Below are 18942 nucleotides of genomic sequence, written 5' to 3' on the forward strand. Positions count from 1 at the left end.
CAGCAGGGCGCCCTCATCCACCTGCAGCCGTCCGATTTGGGCTCTTTACAGCTTTTGTCCTTGGAGGTCAGCAGGAGACAGTTAATAACAGATGACACGGACGCGCGCGCGCGCGCACGTCCATACCTACACACTCTGACAGAACACTGCAGCTCAGAAACGAGCTGAGGAACATGATGTTCGGGCTGTAGCTCAGCCTCTAGAAGAATCTGAATCATTTCCACCTGGCTAACGTAAATGTGTTTGGAAGTCAACTCGTTACAGGAAGTCAATAAAGCGGATTTGAGGAGGTTTAGAGAAGCAGAGAATTCCAGAATGCACCAGGTGACGACAGCTGGTCTCTCCTCGTGTTCACAGCGGACCTTGATTTAAATGTCCATACAATTAAGGCACGCGGTGAATGCCAAGAGAGCAGCTGATAGACAGCACGTCCTGGAGGACAACTTCCACATTCCCCGTTTTTATGTGAGGAAAGAACGGCAAGAGCCTGGCGTAGTACCGCTAATGGCCACCAGTGGCCGCGCCTTCATCCCGTTTGAAGTTCCTTCGGGATTTTAAAAGATCTTTGATGTTTGTGTTGTTTCTGGGTTTGACATTGAATATATATAAACCCCGTTTGAACAGAATAAAGATCTTAAATGTCGGTATGATCGTCCATCCTCTCACTACTTGAAAGACTGTTTCCTGTTTCATCAGCTCCAAAATCTTCAGTTTCTCTCACATTTGTTGACTTTGGGCTGATGACGGGACTGTTCACCTTCTCTGTTCTGTTAGTTTAAATTTAAAATTGGAAACAGAAAAGACACCAACACACCTTAATAAATTATTCCTGTGCAGTTTTTAATTACCACTGTCTTCCACCCCTTATTAAGATTTCATCTGGTCTGAACTGATTATTTTACTGACAAATATGATGCTACATGTAAACAATGCTCATAATGTATGACACCTTGTATTGATTAACTGTTTTGTATGACCTGACCTAAATAAAGAAATGTATGTTTTTTTATACGTATATACGTGTGTGTGTGAATCTTGGTTTAGTATTGATGTGTTTTTTCCAGTCATGTTATCTTTGATGAATCATAAAATAAAGCGTCTTTATAAACTTGGTGTGAAAAGTTTACTCCATGACCTAAAATATTAAATTAGTTCCAATTTCCTCCACCAAAAACAAATTTCATAATTAATAAGGATTAAACTTTCACAACTGTATTTCTTGCTTGTTTTTTTAATGTGTCAAATTATTTAACATTTACCAAAAATCACTTTCAGAAAGACACAAACACACTGAAATATTGAAAAGTCATGAATCATTAGACATACGAATAGTTGAGAATCCGAGAAAAGTAGGACAGGAAAACATTTACTCACAATAAAAACATTTATTTTCTTCAATCTGAAACTTTTTATATGAAATATACAAACACAACACCAACAAATAACAACGCTCAGTCAAAGGAGAATCTGGAGGCTGGCAGGCCGCCACACCATTGGCTGATGAACTCCAGGACGTCCTGGCACTCCGGGCTGTGATTGGTCTGCAGGGACGACGGACACAATCACCAACCAATCAGATGAGACAATAATCCACCGCCACTAAGGTGGCAGCTTTAATGTTGTATCAGAAGTAAAACGACAACATCTTCCCTTCTGAAAGTTTGGATTCTCACCTTTGCGGCCATGAGGAACTTGTTCCAGTCTTCCTTGTTGGCTGCTGCAGAGGACAGATCCACCTTGTTCCTCACAACTGGGTAACCTGAACACAGGGAAAAGGTCATTCAGAAATATAAATCAGACAGCACACATACACACGTGTGTGTGTGTGTGTGTTACCAGTGATAATACAGGGTGGAGAGCGGAGGCCGGTGTTGGCGTCCACCAGTGAGGCTTCGTAAGATTTCCTCTCATCCTGCGGTAGAACCTGCTCCAACCGATTGTCCATGGACACCATCAACACCCAGTCACGGATCTCCTCCCGCTGGGCATCCTGATACACACACACACACACACACACACACACAGTTTTCTCTTGTCTGCCCGACTGACCCGATGGTCACAGAGGTCTTACAGTGACGCAGAGTTTGGTGGGAAGGGGAACTTCAAAGGGGATGTCGGTGTCTGAGAAGTCAGAGTGGTCCATGGTGTCCAGCGTCCCCTCGTCGATGGCCTGTTGACAAGAACCAGTTGCTGATGCGACGTTCCATCATGCTGGTCAGACGGACGGATGAGATTACTCACGTCACACAGATCCAGGAAGTGATTGAGGAAGACGAAGGCCATGTTCTCCCAGCCAACAGCCTGTCAGGATAAAGAACGAGCTGATACACTTTTTTCCTCCTAGACAACGAACTGCGTCTCCCTCTCTGACCTTGCAAGCGAGCCCGGCCTCATAAAAGGCCCTGTCTGCAGGAATGAGCATGGTGTGGCGCAGGAGCGACACCGACAGCTTGGTTGCTATGGTGACCTGCAAACACACAGCAGAGGGAAGGAATATTATAAGAGCAGAAAAGAGAAATGTTCCATCCTCTTTCTCTTCCACGTACCAGCTGCTCGACCCCTTTGGCGGCAGATCTGGTGGCGTAGTAGTGAGCGACGAGCAGCATCTGGTCAAAGTCCTCGTGAGCAGGAGAGTTGGCCTCCGCAGACCCAGACAGGTTCTCGCTCTAAGAACGCCACAAACGGCAGAATTACTGGGAAAAGATGTCATCAGGAACGTGGGAGAGCAGATGGCGTTCATACCAGCTTCAGCAGGAAGTTGCGTAAGTCGGCCCACATTCGGTAAAACTCCGGTGCGTCCGTGTTGGGAAGGTTGATCACATCCAGGAAAAGACGCTTGTAGATGTTGAAGTTCTAAAGAAAGAAAGAATCACCACAATTGTTATACAAAATTCATCCTGAGTGAAACAGAAGACAACCAATTCTTTTTGTAGCTGCGTCATTTTTGTTTCCTTCTCAATAACTGATTATTAATAGCTGGGGGGCAGGCGGGGGTGTATCGGCAGGACCTGAGGGTTAGGTGGCGCTCCGTGCTGCACGTACAACTGCAAGGCCTTCAGAGGCTCCTCCTCCTTGATGAGGTGCGAGGCGTAGAGAGCCACGTACTTATGGAGGACCTTGTAGTTCTGGGAGGTGGCAGCATGTCGTCAACAAACCCAAACTTTATTTAAGGTTTTCATACTCGTGGGTTGGTTCTGTTGTGAAATCTCCTACCTGATTATAAGCCGTCTCCAGACATTTGTCCCACTGGCCTCTCTCTGCGTACATGTCCAGAGCTGCCATCACGTCCACATCCACCAGCTACAGTTGTGAAACTCAGTTAGATGGAACCTGCTAAACAAGGCTGGAACGGCTCAGAGTACTTACGGAGTCCACCTTGCCCTGGTTCTTCAGGTACTCTTTGTACTTGTGGTCCACGTAGTCCTCATACCTGCCGGACATCAGAGCTGAGACAGCTGGGACTGGAAAGTGTGTGTTGTCACCTGACCGTGGTGTAACCTTGGCTCCAGCTCCTTGGCAACTCTCTTAGCTTTGTTCCACTCCTCGCTGTCGATGAAGACGTCGATGGCCTCCTTGATGAGGTCCACGCTCAGGTAGAGGTCGGCAGCCTGAAACGGGCCAGACGGACTCAGCAGAAGCTCGGGGGCTGAGCCTGACCAGCGTGCGTGTGCAGGCACTCACGTCGCCGTGCTTCCTGCGCTCCGCCAGTCGCGGTGCGACCGCTCTGACGACCTCCGCCGCCTGATCTCTGCCGAGGAACTTTATGGACAAATCTGCTGCCTGAAAGGTTCCCAGGATTTACGTGAGACGGTTTCAGATCGACTGTTACTGAAGCAGCTTCATCTACGAGGCGTCACCTTCATCCAGCACTTCTCCACCAGAGCGGCGTCGGAGTCGTCCTTCACCTTCAGGTAACACTCCACAGCTCGGGAATACTCGCAGGACTGCTCCCACTCTCTGGCCTGTTCCAGGAGGCCCTCCACCCCCCTGAAAGCAGCACACACACAGCGTCCCCGCAGGTGAGATCTTTACAGCTGTGTGTTTTCGGCTCCGTGCAGCGAGATCTTTGACCACTGCAGGAGTCCAACACGAACACTATCTCTGATTTCTCATTAGCATGTTGGTAGAGGGAGAAAAATATGCTCCTGTCATCTTAATGAACTTCATTCCTACTTTTATCACATCTGTTTGCAAACATCGGTGTGTTTATGCCCGTTTAATCCGCTCATCTGGGGGAATAATTCAGTGCTTTCTCAGTTTAACGTCTCCCTCGTTGGTTTTCACCAGCACCAGTTTGAGATGTTTTTCTCTGAACTCATTAAAGAGACACGAGCGATGAGACGAGATGAGACGTGCTGCTGGATAACTAACGAGCTGTTTTCATTAAAGCTTCGATCTGCTGCAGTTTCCTACGCTGAAACCCTTCCAACAAACGTGTCGGTGGCATCCTCCCTCCGCTCTGTTCTCACCGAATTCCTTTCCTGGAGGTCTCCATCTCGTACTCCTCCTGGAGCACTGACAGCTTGTTAGCCAGGTACTCCTTACAGATCCGGATAGCATCGCTCCACATTCCTGCCTCCTGTTCAGCACCAAATACAGAAAAACAAGACTGTTAAAAGAGCAGCTACAAGATTTATGTCTTCAGTTACCTGTGACCTCGATTGAACCGAGACCGCTTTACTGACCTTGTAAAACTGGACGGCCAGTTCTGGTCTCTGTGCTCGGAGCAGGAGAGCTTCGGACTTCTGGAGCTCATTCTGTTGGAAGCAGAACTTGGCCTGCTCCACCAGAACGTCACACACGCTCTCCGGGTCGTAGCCTTCAGCCACCCGCTGGGCACCGGCCCAGTCCTTGTTATGGACGTGCCTGAAACACACACACACACACACACACACTGAATCACTCCTTACCCCCCCAACATTAACCTCACAGAACCTCTTGATGAAACTTATTTGCATTACGACCCACATTAACACAGCCTCTTTGGGTTTTCCTGCTTTTATGAATTCCATCTCGGCCTCGGGAAACTTGCCCTGGAAGAACCATGGCAGCATTCAATCAGTGAGGTTCTGTTCTGAATTTTATCTTGTTACTGTTATTGGACGTTCTGATTTGAGTGCAGCGTGTGTCAAAGCATGAGCGGGTTCACCTGATCCTCCAGGTGCATGGCGTGTTTCAGGTGGACCTCGGGAATCTTCTCTTTACATGCCAAACGGGCCAAATCGAAGGCGAAGCTGAACAAGCTGTCAAGCAAACAACAGGACTTTAGAGTCCGGTCACTTCCGATCGTGACCAGTCTGGACATCAGAGACGCAGAGGTCAGAGGGGACATCAGGAGTGGACACGCTCACGCGCTGCCGTGACGCTCACCATTTGTTTGAAGCTGTTTCGATGGCGAATTCCAAGAGGCCGAACTTGTTGAGCAGCTTCACAGCAGCTTCTCCTCCCAGACTGTGGGCCCACAGGTAGGCCACACGCTTCTGGGCCTCTGGGTCTCCGTGGCTCTTAGCCACCTGACACGCGCACACACACGTGCACACACAGATTACATTCAGGAATAAAATGTCAGGTTTGAAACATTTCCTTAAAACAATCATCTGAATGGATCACTGTTCATTCAAAAGTTAAATAAAAGGAGCACAGCGGAATCAGAACCGCCAACATCGACGTGTTCTTGGTAACCTGTTGTTCAGGAATATATTTGAACGGAGATTAATCATGATTAATCAACGGGATTTAGCTGATCAATCGTCTCAATTATTGGGCAGGACTAATAAAGATATTAGATGAAGGCATTGTTGTTGTCGTGAAGCTACAGTCTGGAGAACATGGAGAGCATCTACCCTGTGAGCGTCCTCCCACATCTCTTTGGTGCCGTACATGTGGACCGCAGCTCTCCATTCGTCAGCCTCAACTAGGTGGTGCTCGGCCTCGGAGAAGCGGGACTCGTTCTCCAGCTCCTGCAACAGTCGTGGTTAAAGACACGCCACTCTGCAGCAGGACAGATCCAGCAGCGTACCCACATTGGCCAGGTGCACGTGGGTCTCTTTGAGGAACTCGGGGTGATAGTTGGCCACCAGGCGAATGACATCATCAAACATCCGGTTCTTTTTGTACATGGTGATGGCGAGGTCTAGCTTCTTCACCACCGCGAAGAGTCTACGTGCACAAACACCGAGTTTTCACCTTTTTGTTTGAAAGTGATGGTGTCGATAATATGAAAGGAGACGACTGTTGGAGTCTCCGCCCCTCATCGCTCTGCATTAACCTCTCTGCCTCCTTGTATTTTCCATCCTTCTCCATCTCCTGGGCCCTGCTGATGTACAGAGCTGAGACCTCCTCCGTGGTCATACACTTGACCGCCAGCTGCAAACAGCACAGCAGAGAATCCCCGTTTCATTTAGGACGTACGCAGTTTGGGACTTTTACCCCCCGACTCATTCGAAGGCTGAGGGAGCGCTGACCTTGTGTGCCCTCTCCCAGCTCCCTGCTGCTGTGTACATGTCAATGGCATCTTTAATGTGACCTCCTTTGACAAACAGCTGCTCTGCCATCTGCAACAAACAAAGCAAGACCAAGACTGAGGAGGGTAGCTTCCAAATATCATACTGGCATGTTTATAGCATCTGTGCTAATGTTGCTAACGTCAGCCATGTGTGGAGCACCAAGTTACCATTGACCCAGGAGCCTCTTCTGCCTCCAGATAAAGTCTGGAACCAGCTGACATCAGTCAAATGAACTAATCTGCAGCACATATTGGGGGTTTGTATGCACGCGCGTGTGTGTGTGTGTGTGTGTGTGTGTGAAACATAGCAGAGAGAAAAACTCCTGCAAGAGTCACGTGAAACCTGTAATAGAATTTGGGAGAAGCAGAAGTGTAAATAGATTTTTGCCACTTAATAGAAGAATTAATATTTCAGCCTGAATCAGCGCTGTCGCCAAAGCAGCTAACGAGCGTGTGGGTCTGTCGTGACAAAAACTCGCAGGTGTGAGCGTCTTTCATTGTTTGACTTTGCAATGAATCATACTTTCCCTGCAACTTCCCCTAAGTTGGACAGTAAAGAGCTTGTTATCTTAATTGCTTTCTGTGAATTCGCCCATAGAGCAAACAGAGCGAAACGCGCTGCTATTTTCAGAGGCTGGCAGGCTGTTTGGCTCAGCTGAGCTCATCAGAACCAGCCGAACACGCTGTGCTCTGCCACCGCCGTCCTTGTCGTCATCGCCACCATCATCTCTCGCCTTTCTCTGTGTAATTACACCAGATTTTGCTTTTTCTTTTCCTTTTCAACAGGCCTGATTTTCTGGTGATTGAGCAGCTACTATTGGAAGCATCCAGCCCCAATGACTACTGCAGGAGCCACTCTGGCAACCATAGCTTTACTGAGACCACATCCGCACTCTTCTGTGGTAATGCTTGGTTCCCTTTACCTGAGTTTTTTGAGCTTGGATGTTTGCTAGTCTGCCTTCCTTGTTAGTTTTTACTTGCCCCACCTTTGTCTTGTTTTTATTTCCCCATTCCTGCAGCTCCTGGTTCACTGCTGCCCAGATCAACCTCACTTGCCGGCACACTGGCCACCTATTGCACCTTTATTGCACCTTTGCACCAGCTTCTTCCCCTCTGCCATCAGGCTGCTGAACACCAAGTGACTTATCACTTAAGCACCATGTACAGCAGCCAGCCGGACTCACAAACAATACATCACATCCTGCGTTGACCTGCACTATTTCTTACCACTTACCTCTTACCACTTACTATTTATGTATATACTGTATATATGTCTTATTTTATTTTATTTATCTTATTCTAGTGTGGTCTTCTTTATGTTGAATGTCGCAGCGTCTCACCAAGACAAATTCCTAGTTTGTGTAATACTGTGTATTACATGAACAATGGCAATAAATCTGCTTCTGATTCTGATTCTGGGTTCTGATTTATTTCTTTGTAACTTTTTTCAGAATTAAACCTTTTTATGGTCAGGTTTGTCTGCATTTGGCTTCACTTGACGTAACGGGTTCCCTCACTGCTGCTGTGCTCACTCCCCATGTCAAGATTCCATAATATTGAACATCAGTGGATACTTGTGCGTTTTTGCCACTAAATGTGCTTCAACAGCCTTTTATCTTCATCCTCTCTAACCTCGTATTCCTGCATGGCAGCATAGTGCTGCGCTATCTTCACGCAGTAGGTTGCAACCAAGGAATCTTCCTGTAACTCCAGGAGGTGAACGGCTTTCTTCCACTGGCGAGCAGCGATGGCTGCCTCGATGGCTTTAAGGGAGCAGCTGAGAGAGAGGAAGAAGTCAGTTTAATGCATTTGTGTATAATTACACACATTAACTAAATATCAGCCGTTGAAGCTAAAGCTGCACGTTCCTGAAAGCAGAACTGTCTAACTTCAAGTTAATGTGAATTTTGTGTTAAATGTGGAAGACCAGATGATCAAAATCAAACTTTCCTGGCAGTTTCTACAGTAAAAATCACTCTCAGATGCTTTTTTTTCATCCTGAACTGAATAAAAATCTGGGCGGCTACGACCAAATTTAAGTGGCGTTTTTGGGTAATGAATATAATGGCTAAAGATATCGCCTCTCATCCACCCATTTTGGCTCTGATAAATAACTGTTGGCAATCTTTTTTGGGATTGTTTTTGTGTTCAGAAATCATCTTTCCTGCTCTCCATCTGTCCAAATCTTTGTTTCTTCAGTCCACACACCCAGCTTCAATGAAGTGGTTGATGGCGGCGTCCATCTGTTTCTGCTGGACCAGGTAATCTCCCCAGGACTCCTCCAGTCTCACCACCTCAGCAGGGAAAGCAACACGGGCCAGTTCCACAGCTACAGGAGGCAGAAACTTGATGAAATCTACAGCGCGTTTACACCAAACCTAACTACAGAACAACGTAAACGACGCATCTACTGCAGGACAGGATAAAAGCTAACAGCTACAATTAGTGATTCCCAGATTACCTCACTCTGAGTGCAATTTCAGGTAGGTATAAATTCTAGTTTAATGCTAATCAGGGAGGAGGATGCTGGTTCAGTTTGAGCCATAATTAAATATCTAAAATAAAAACATTCTGTCCCCTTTATGAAAGCTGCAAATAAGAGACGCAATGGGTAAACTGCATCACTTCAACTATTCACTATCGTCCCCATCTTAGCATGCTAACAGTTGCTAATTATCTACATTGTGCTTGAAGGCATTCATGAAAGATTCACCTTTCCTGAAAGCGCCACCTTTGCAGTAGTTAGCTAACGCTCTCTCGTTGTTTCTGAGCTTCTCATAAAGATCTCCAGCCTGGAAGACAGAGAAAGGTTTGATAAAGACGAGTCAGTCAGTCATATAGAATGCAAATTTAGTGACATCAGTGTAATATTGTAAGTGGGTTTCTGGGAGCTTATGTCTCCGATTGCTGTGACCTTGTGTATGAAAATGCAGCAGTTAATTAACCTGTTGATTTGAAAGGGCTTTTTAAAAAAACAAACGTAGCCCAGACCTTAGCAAAGACTACGAATGCCTACTCTAATTAACTTTGAAGGATCTTTACAACTGGAAGAATCTTTTTCACTGCGCGTTTGCTTCTCTTCCTATTCCAACTGTCATGTGAGGACAGATGGCTGCAGGAAAACAGTCACTCAAGCAGTCAAGACAGAAACAAAGACAAACTAGACAGATGGACGAAGACAAAGAGTAAACATGAAGAGCCTCAAGAAAAATGTTCCATTCTCCTTCTGTTAAAGCTGCTTAGAGCAAGAGAAGAGAAGGGGTCCACGTACCCTCTCATAAAACTCTCCTTTGATGAGACTGGCCACAATGCGGCCGACGCTGTCACTGTTGCTGCTGATCTCCGGCTGATCTATGGCCAGCCGGGCCGCTTTAGTCGGTAGTCCAGCCTTCAGGTAGAGGTTGACGGCCCCCTGAAAGTCCCGCTGGTTCTCCTTCACCGCACCGGCCTTGTTGTACTGACCCGTCTGGATCAACCACTCAAAATAGTTCTTGCGGAGGTTATCCAGCTCTGGGTGCCCCTGGGATCAATGACACAAGATGTTTAATAATGAGCCAGCAACTTCCTGCTCTGCTGTCAACAGCCACTGCTCAAAAACACTTCTAGAAATTTCCATAGGACAACTTGTGACCTTTACGTGTGTTAGGACACCTAGACCTTCTCCTGAGCCCAACAATGGTCTCCAAGCAGCAGGTCTGCTTGGAGGATCTCTAGCAGGACAGTGAGTCGTGCTAGAGATGGAAGCAAAGGCGACCCACTGGAGCCAGGCCAGCACCCACTGCACCAGCATATGGTGGGACAGTGGGTCCCAGGATCTCATCCTGGTACCTAACAGCAGATATGGTGCCAGTGGGAATCTGCTAAATATGGTGTTCTCAGGCCAGTTGAGCAGCACAGTCCTGGGCTGTGAGCACTTGTGGACATTTGGGTCCTGATGAAACCTGAGTGGCCTCCTGCAGGTAGGCTGCAGGACTGTTGTAGTGCTCCTTCTGTTCCTCCTGGCACAACAGAGCAGACAGCAGTTTGGCTGTGGGTTGTTGCTCCTTCTGCCTCTCCTGGTGTACTGGCCTGTCTCCTGTTATCTCCTACACGCCTCGACACTGTGCTGGGAGGCACGGCAAACCTTCTGGCCATGACAGGAAGCCAAGAACCAGCCAGAAAGGATGAGCTGTGATCGTGGCGATGGGGCTGCTAGAGGCGATGTTAGCATTCTGGGGTTAGCAGAGGATGTCGCCTCCAGGAGGAGTTACTGTCAGAGTTACACGGCACTTATACAGCAATAAAGAAGACTCATTTCAAAATTGAATGATGCAAAAATAGGTAAAAGCGAACAATTTGAAGATTTTTGAAGATCCTTGTTATGTTATGTAGCCAATCACAGCTGCCCGTAAACCTGTGCCATAATAAAACTCCACTGTGGGGGCAATGGCTACTGTTATTTTACCACTGGCATAGTCACAAGAACACATTTAACCTTTTTTTCTTAAACTTTGAATCATTACTGAGGAGAAGGCCATTTCTTCAGCCCTCCCTAAGCTGACAGGGACTGAAAAAGCTGCAGAGGAGTGTTGGGGGCTTTATTACCCTGGCTTCTGCCACTGCGATGCACTCGTCCCACATGTGCAGCTCCAGGTACATCTCTATCACCTCATCGACCGCGTTCTGCAAAACACAAACCGATGACAGGCCGACGATTTTATAAGGTGTTTAGGGTAAACACCAGTTCAGCATGTTTATTCCATGACCAACAGAAACAACTTTAACAGACGCGAAGCACTTGAGCCCAGCTTGGCTGCAGTAAAGACGACGAGAGCCCAACCTGCTCCAGGAAGTGCATCTCAGCCAGTTTAAAATCCCCGTTCAGCATGGCCAAGCGGGCTTGGACTTCAAATGATGCTGTTCCGTCTCCTCCCTGGCAGAAACGTGCACAAAGGTAAACACAAACATGAACAACCCGAGAACAGTATCGACATCAATAAACAGAGGGGAAAACATTTATTTTAGCACCAAATATCCCTTCATTATGTGTGTGTGTGTGTGTGTGTGTGTGTGTGTGTGTGTGTGTGTGTGTGTGTGAGAGAGAGAGAGAGAGAGAGAGAGACCTTTCACTAGCAAAGTAAGGACATTTTAGCTGGTCCTCATGACCTGAAAGTCATGCTTGAGAGTTAAATCTTGGTTTCAATTAAAGTTAAGGAGTTGGAATTTGTGCCTGTGTGTGTGTGTGCGCGTGTGTGTGAGAGGATACAGAACACACACCACTCCCTGTGAACCTTTGTCAGCAATCTGGTTTGTCTGCTGGAGGAAACGCAGCGTCGAAACATCACCCAACGCTGCAAAACACCTGGAAATACAAATAAAGGTGAGAAATCAGGAGGAAGGGCTGAAATTAGAAGTTTAAAGGTCTGGAAATCAGCCTCTTCTTAAGGAACTGAGCAAAACTCCGGGTTTTGTCTGATTAGCCTTTAAAGATGCTGCAGATTCAGGGACCCAGAGATGAAAAGGCAATTTATTAGCAGCTCTCTGTGAACAGTTGCATCAGATTAAAACTCGTTCTCCCCCTCTCATTAACATCACAGGCATTCAGAATAAAATGTGTCTTTCTCCAATTTTATGATTTATGTAAATGGAGCTGACGAAAGATGAACCCCATATAAATTATTAATGATGCAGAAACAAAAGGAGAATGCTCAATGCTGCGAGTGTGCGTACGTGCGCTCACCTCTCTGCGATGTGCAGCTGCTCAGCCTCCAGAGCCAGCTTGCTCAGTGTCTTCCACATAGCTTCAGACTCTGGTGACATCTCCAGAGTCTCCAGGAACGTGACGGCTCTGTCAACACACATTTGACGGGTTTAGCTGGTTTGTGTAGCAGCGCGGCGCCTCACCAGCAGGGCTGCAGGTAACCCAGCAGCATGGGAAAGAGCTGCTGATGGGATGCTTCAAAGCCATCGTGTCAATGTTGACAACAGGAAATATGTTGATATCCCAAGCTCATATGAGCACACAGCAGCAACACGGTGGTGTATGAAGGATGTGGCTTCTGCTGGATTAAGAATGAGTGGTGATTAACAGCAGATGAGGACACATTCAGCAGCAGCCTCTTTTCACAGAGAGGAAGAAAAACGTCGGTTTCAGTGAAGAGTTCAGCTGCTGCTCGTCCACATTCAGGGGTCACTTGTGGCCTCTCATTTCGAAATGTGTTTAAATCACAACAGAGTGAAGAAATTACAGATTAAACCTCCCAGCTGGCCTGAACGGCGAAGGCACCCTTGAGGAGCTGCTTGAGGAAGCGGTGGGATAAAAGGACATCTGGTCGGTTCTGAACAGCCGGCCATCGCCGCGAGCCTCCTGCGATGGCAACAACCGACGCACACCGGGAAGGACGCCGTCGCCACTGACCTACCTGTTATAATCGCCGTCGTCGACCGCCGTGCCAAACTCGATGAGACCTTCGTCAAGGGCGTACGGCACCGCGCTGACGCCCTCCGCCACGATCACGACGGTCTTCCCGTCAGCTCGCTGAAGGTCCACGATGTCGCCCTGGCGGTAACAAAAACAAGGCCAAAGGTCAGGTCCACCTGCAGTCCGTTTAATTCATCAACACAAGACAGTCGTGCCACTAGACTCTGCATACAGGTGAGGTCAGTGACCCCTGTGGCTCTAGACCTGGATGCTGTATAAGACCAACCCATTAATCAAAGCCCCCACCTTGATGGGGAACATGGTGATGCTCTCTGGGCTGTCGATGCTGTACCAGACGCAGAGGTTCCCTCTGTTCTGCGCCACCACCACGTCGCTGCCGGGCACCCACTGGACATACTGGCAGAAGCTCAGCAGCGTGGCCTTCACGCCGCTCTTTATGTCGTACAGCTGGAGCTGGGGGGGGAGGACAGACACCGGGGTTCTTCATTGTTGTCTTCATCAGCCCCCGCTGAAGTCAGGGAATCAGCGTGGCAACCTCACGATGCCTCAGCAGCCTGGAAACATCGCCGTCTCCTCGGATTCGGCCTCTGTACATTTTGCTGAGCTGCAGTTGCCCCCTGAAGACCCCCCGCTGTTGCAATCAGCTGTGTTAACACCCCCCCCACCACCACCAGCAGCATTACCACCTCCGTTTTTAATAAAGCTCCTCCGTCTATAGTTTTACCCTGGAGCTCCGCCGGCAAAGTTTTTAATAAAGACCGGCCTGTTGATGGAGGCAAATTTCAATTTGAGAGACATTTATGACATAAGTTGACTCTTTATGATTTTTAACTGCTGAGATCTGCTGTGAATCTGTGTTATTGACGTTAATACCCCCACATTTAAAAGCGCCGGAATGATGATAGACAGACAGCTACTTAACTCTCTGATCAAAGTATATTCTCCTATTTGGATTTGACTGAAAGTCCTTCACAGAGCATGAAACATGAGGAGAATGATTGGGTCTGATCTGTTGCACAGTAAACTTTATTCTTATGCCTTTCACCCCTGGTGTGCAGTCAGGATGACACCATGGAGAGAGTTCCAATTATCAGATTTTCCACATCTTTGCCCCGGGGATTGAACATTAGATTCTCTTAACACCCTGGGGCAACAACTGACATCAGCTTCCTGCCACCGTCACCAGCACCCGGCTGCCGCAGGGTGAATTCAGCAATAAAACTCAGCTGCTGTAAATCTTTTCAATACAGAAAATTAGATCCAGTCTACCAATTCATTACCAGCATTTCATCTAAGCTAATCAGCCGAGCACCACACACTTTTAAAAAAAGGGTGTTTGTATTGTGTGGATCAATGAAAAGGGGAATTATAGCCAACTGCCCATGCTTTTGTTAACTACCCTACCACTTACCCTTTCTTTGTCATACACATGCACTTTTTCAACTTTTTTTCATTTTTCTCTCAAAACTTCTCCCTTCCGATACGTCAGGGTGCTGCGGTTCCACACTCACCCGCTGCTTCTTGTCCCTGAACAGCAGTTTGCAGCCGGTTTCATTAAGCTCCAGCCAGTCGACCTTGGAGTCGTGGCCGATGGTTCCCAGATTGTAGCCCTTAACTAAATCCACTGAGGTGACGTGTGGAGAGAAGATAACAGAGTCAGCCTGACCGTCAGCAGGTTCACATTTTTGATATTGTGCTTTATGTTGAAACTGTCTGGGATTAAATAGCTGCCATTAGCATCCTCGGCTGCTCATCAATCACATTCATCAACTAGGTGTTGATGATTCAATTTTATTTTGCCAAATCCTCATAAATACTAAAAATAAACCTGAAAACTGGACAATTCAGTTAACACATATCATCTTACCAATAGCTATGGTCTTTAAGTCAATCAGATATGCGATCTTCTTGTTGTCTTCGACCCCCCGCTGCTTCCTTTCATTCAGTCTGACACTAAAACACACATTTGTAACATCAGACTGGTGACGGTGACCACGCTCAGACTCACAGTGATGCAGATGGGCATTGGCTCAACTGTGGCCGAAGTATCACAAAAGTAATGAACAGGAAGGGAAAGTTGTCGAACTACAGTTCAGCTGGAGGCGAGAAGCAGTCAGAGCTTCTCCAGGAACCGTTTGCACCTCCTGACATTTCTGACAGCGCTGAATATTTTAAATGCTGATGTGTTCTGACTGCAGTGACAGCCCGTCTCCTGCCCCGAAGGCTTCAGCGACAGAGGCTCTGCACGGCTAAACACCCCCACCTACTGGACACAACACGTATCGCAGAGAATCACAGCCACACCATGTGGGCATAATTGATTCAGAATTAGAGATTAATATCGGGAGAGAGCCTCGATTCTCAGAATTAGGAAAAAAAGGAATATAAATCAACTCTTCCCTCAGTCCTGTGAACTTTATTAATCCATTTTTTATTTAATCCATTTTGTTTGGCTTGTGTAAGTGGACCCACCTGATGAGGTGAGGGTTCATAAATTCGGTTCTGACTGACCCCAGGACCTCATTGTTGCCGTACTCCACCAGACTCAGCTCCCCGGCATTAAAAATCATGCAGACCTGATGGCGACACAGAACAGCAGGAAAAATGCTACAGGCCAGCATGAACCTCATGAAGTGAGTTAAAATTCTTAACTGCTCACAAAACAGGTTTCAGAGAGATGACTGCCTGTTGACGTACTGTTTCATTATCAAAGTAAAACTTCTCGTTCCCCCCTGAGCCGGGCCAGGAAACCTGAAGACCAGGAAAAAGGTCAACATACAGGCATCTGGCAGGAATCTGCGAGTAACTTTAATGTCAAGATGTGTTCAAATAGGGCTTTAAGTCATACCTCACTCAGTTTATTGGTCAGCAGGTCTCCCAGCAACAGAGTATCAGAGGTGTGAGCCACCAGGTAGCAGTCTTTACCCATGATTTTGACTTCTTCGATTTCATATCCATAATGTGACTTGAGGACCACCCGAGTTTCTGTAGAAAGGTTCTTCACTAGGACCTGCATATCAGAAACATTGACGGCGAAACAGAGAAAAAGACCAGTACAGAAATCCTTTATTCTGTCTTTTTCCACAGTTTGAGCAACAGCAGCTTTGGTTTTCCTTGGTGCCTTTACCTGATTCAGACTGACATAGGTGATCTCAAACTTGTTCTTGTAGTTGGTTCTCCGCAGGCAGCAGTCAAAGAGCTCCACTCCTCCACACAGTGTTCCCTGGCAGAGAACAAACACATAAACACGCTTCAGCAGAGTCCTGTAGTACCGATTGTCGCCTCAAGAGGTGATAATGAGCCAGTTTGTCTCCTCCACAAGTGCAACATGAGGGAACAAACTAAAGGCAAGTGTTTGGGTTTAAACAGGGAAATGTTAGAAGAGATTAAAAAGATTAAAAATAGAGTCCCGGCCTCGCCATCCTATTCCATTCTTACAGAAATATGCTCTCCATGCAGAGTAAGTGTTTGTTTATCAGTGAGAGTATTGGGAAAAGGTGTTTACAGCACAGAGGCGGGACCCATCCTTCTTCCAGCTCAGACTGGTGATGGTGTACAAGTTGGGAATCTCTTTGGGTTTGGCTTCATCCCACACGCCTCTCCTGGGAGCCCAGTTATACACCCGCAGCCTGTCAGACACACCAGGAAGAGCAGCTCCTTAATGCGCGGGTATCATGGTGCTGCCATGACGACCAGCTGAGAGTGCGTCTACCTACCTGTCGAAACTGCCGAACACAATCGACTGCCCGCTGGGGCTGCCGCACGCCACGGTGAACTCCTTCTCCGTGGGGTCGCGGCTGTAGTCAAACGTCTGCAGAACGTGGCCGTCTCTGCTGTAGGCCACCACCTTCTTATTGCAGCCGCCCACCATGATGCTGTTTGTGCCCCAGGCCAGAGCGTACGGGGGGCACGGGTGTTTCAACAGCTCCCCCTGAGGCCAAAACACACACAGCCCCACTAAACCTCTGCCAGAATAATCCCAAATACCAGCACAACAGAGATAAATACACAAGAAACCCAAAACATTAATTATGGCACATAAAAGCACGAGTTAGACTGGGACAGAGAGGCGACCTGCACTGGTTTTCATGTACTTAAGCACTTTTCTTGAATATAGTTTTGTAGTCAATGATGATCTGCGAGTACCTGCGACTCTCTTGAACCTTCGCTGTCAAAGAAGTAACGCACAACTCGCCCGTCAGCGTGCCCAGCGAGGAAGCCTTTCCCAGAAACACTGACACAGAACAGACAAAAACCACAGAAAAAGAAACCCATCAGTTGACTTTTGCTACTTGAACAGGTCCAGTCAGTAAACAGGCGCACATCTTCCATCTGCCGGCGATAATAGTCGAACACTTAGTTACTTTGAGGCCAGTGAGGTGACACACGACTCGGTGGTGTAGATGCTCGATGACTTGTTGGTGTGCGTGTTGGCTAAACGAACCTATGGGAAAAAGAATAATGATGTGGCGTTGAGAGCAACCTTTAATCAGGCACCTGACTAAACTGACCGCCTGCTGGAATTCCAGTCTCAGTCTATCACCAATGATAATAACCATAATCTGTTTCTGTTGGGATGATAATACATGAGAACACGTTCTGGACATACCTTTCCTTCCAATAATCCATAAACAATTCCAGTGTCTGAAGGCCACAGGAGGCAGGTAACAGCAGTCTGTAAAACAGCCAGTAAACATTTCCCCCCAAAAAACATAGGAATGACTAAAACACAAGCCCAGAGTAATTTAATTAAGTAAGTAAATTTATCATTGATCTCTGATCATCTTCATCCACTGAAGGTCGTCAACTTTTAGCAGGTTTCAGACACACAGCTTGATCGTGTTTACTCACCATCTGAACAAATTTGTTGCAAATGGTTTTCTTGTCCCCCCTAAAAGAGAACAAAGTGTTTACAAAACCTGTCTGTGTGCAAGGAATGATCCTGATTGAATAAATACGAAAATGTTACCAGTCCTCTCCAATTCTGTAGACAAAGATGACGCTGTCGGACTGACCAATGGCGATTTTTGTCGAGTCTGGAGAAAATGCCATGGCTGTAACCACATAACTCTGTTTCCCATACTGGAATAGGAACACATGTGTTTCTATTATTAATAGCAAATAATCATTTTGATGTCTTACATACTAAGAGCCATAAGTATCACACAATGATACAGTCACTGTGTGATACTTCTGGTCAATGTAATGCATTACGCTACTGTAGATACTTAATTATATTGCAATTTGGAGAAATTACAAGGGTTCAGATGCAACATTATTGTTACCTTGGAGGCCACAGGCTTGGTGGAGAACTTGTCCCTCTTCTCTCCCTGCTCATCATACAGCAGCACCACTCTGTCAGCCGTGCAAACGGCGAGTTTGCAGTTATTTGGTGCCCAGGCCATGCACGCCACTTTGGAAGCATGAGCATCCTGTTATACCAAAGAAAGATTGCAAAAACTCAAGAACTGTTTACTAGCTGAGCCCGAATATCGAACTGCACTTTAGCCAAATAGTTTAGCTTCGCAACCCATCAAGCAAAGTGGCAATCTAGGTATTCTTGTTGAAATACGTTATATTGTTGGTTTATTACAATTAAACATTCTACTATAGCATTAGCCAGCACAAGCTAACTCATCATCGAGCTTACCTGGGGCTGTAACAACGTTCTAAGATACTTCAGTTGCATTTTTGCTTTATACTACAATTAATGTTAGACACAAAATAGCTATAAAGACTGTAGCAGTCGGATCCTTTGATGTTTAGACTTGCACTTTGGTTCCAGGAAAACATAACAGCGGTAGCTAGTAGCGAAAAAGGACATCTTTCTAGTAAACTATAACGATCTCCTTAGTTACCGCTAGGGCGGGGGCTTGTGGTGCATTCAATGGTATAGGAAAAGTCGCAATTGTAAATACGTAAGTTTGTGTTTAAATTAAATCGAAAGTTTCGAACACAAGGGTGCGATATGTCAAAAAGATTATTTGTATTCTACAATATAAATAGAAGCAGGCTT

General features: G+C 46.7%; 1 protein-coding gene across 1 annotated transcript; it reads right to left on the reverse strand.

Annotated features, from left to right (window-relative positions):
• Nucleotides 1-1365: 1365 nt before the first annotated feature.
• Nucleotides 1366-18794, reverse strand: ift172 (intraflagellar transport 172). Its single transcript, XM_057017025.1, has 48 exons — nucleotides 18577-18794; nucleotides 18212-18358; nucleotides 17896-18008; nucleotides 17778-17817; nucleotides 17536-17601; nucleotides 17291-17370; nucleotides 17073-17160; nucleotides 16643-16857; nucleotides 16432-16555; nucleotides 16054-16149; nucleotides 15775-15936; nucleotides 15624-15677; nucleotides 15399-15502; nucleotides 14794-14879; nucleotides 14438-14550; nucleotides 13212-13379; nucleotides 12907-13043; nucleotides 12225-12332; nucleotides 11762-11846; nucleotides 11325-11417; nucleotides 11090-11167; nucleotides 9777-10025; nucleotides 9219-9297; nucleotides 8714-8834; nucleotides 8138-8282; nucleotides 6465-6554; nucleotides 6269-6366; nucleotides 6024-6159; nucleotides 5844-5960; nucleotides 5371-5513; nucleotides 5150-5243; nucleotides 4969-5033; nucleotides 4686-4866; nucleotides 4470-4579; nucleotides 3858-3987; nucleotides 3682-3780; nucleotides 3499-3608; nucleotides 3367-3430; nucleotides 3214-3300; nucleotides 3009-3125; nucleotides 2743-2853; nucleotides 2547-2666; nucleotides 2372-2467; nucleotides 2242-2301; nucleotides 2072-2170; nucleotides 1837-1990; nucleotides 1674-1759; nucleotides 1366-1541 (listed from the first exon to the last, which is right to left on the reverse strand). The coding sequence occupies exons 1-48, from the start codon at nucleotides 18613-18615 to the stop codon at nucleotides 1452-1454; spliced, it is 5247 nt and encodes a 1748-aa protein (XP_056873005.1). The 5' UTR covers nucleotides 18616-18794; the 3' UTR covers nucleotides 1366-1451.
• Nucleotides 18795-18942: the final 148 nt, after the last annotated feature.

This window comes from Takifugu flavidus, chromosome 19 (genome assembly GCF_003711565.1).
Source record: "Takifugu flavidus isolate HTHZ2018 chromosome 19, ASM371156v2, whole genome shotgun sequence".
Classification (NCBI taxonomy): domain Eukaryota; kingdom Metazoa; phylum Chordata; class Actinopteri; order Tetraodontiformes; family Tetraodontidae; genus Takifugu; species Takifugu flavidus.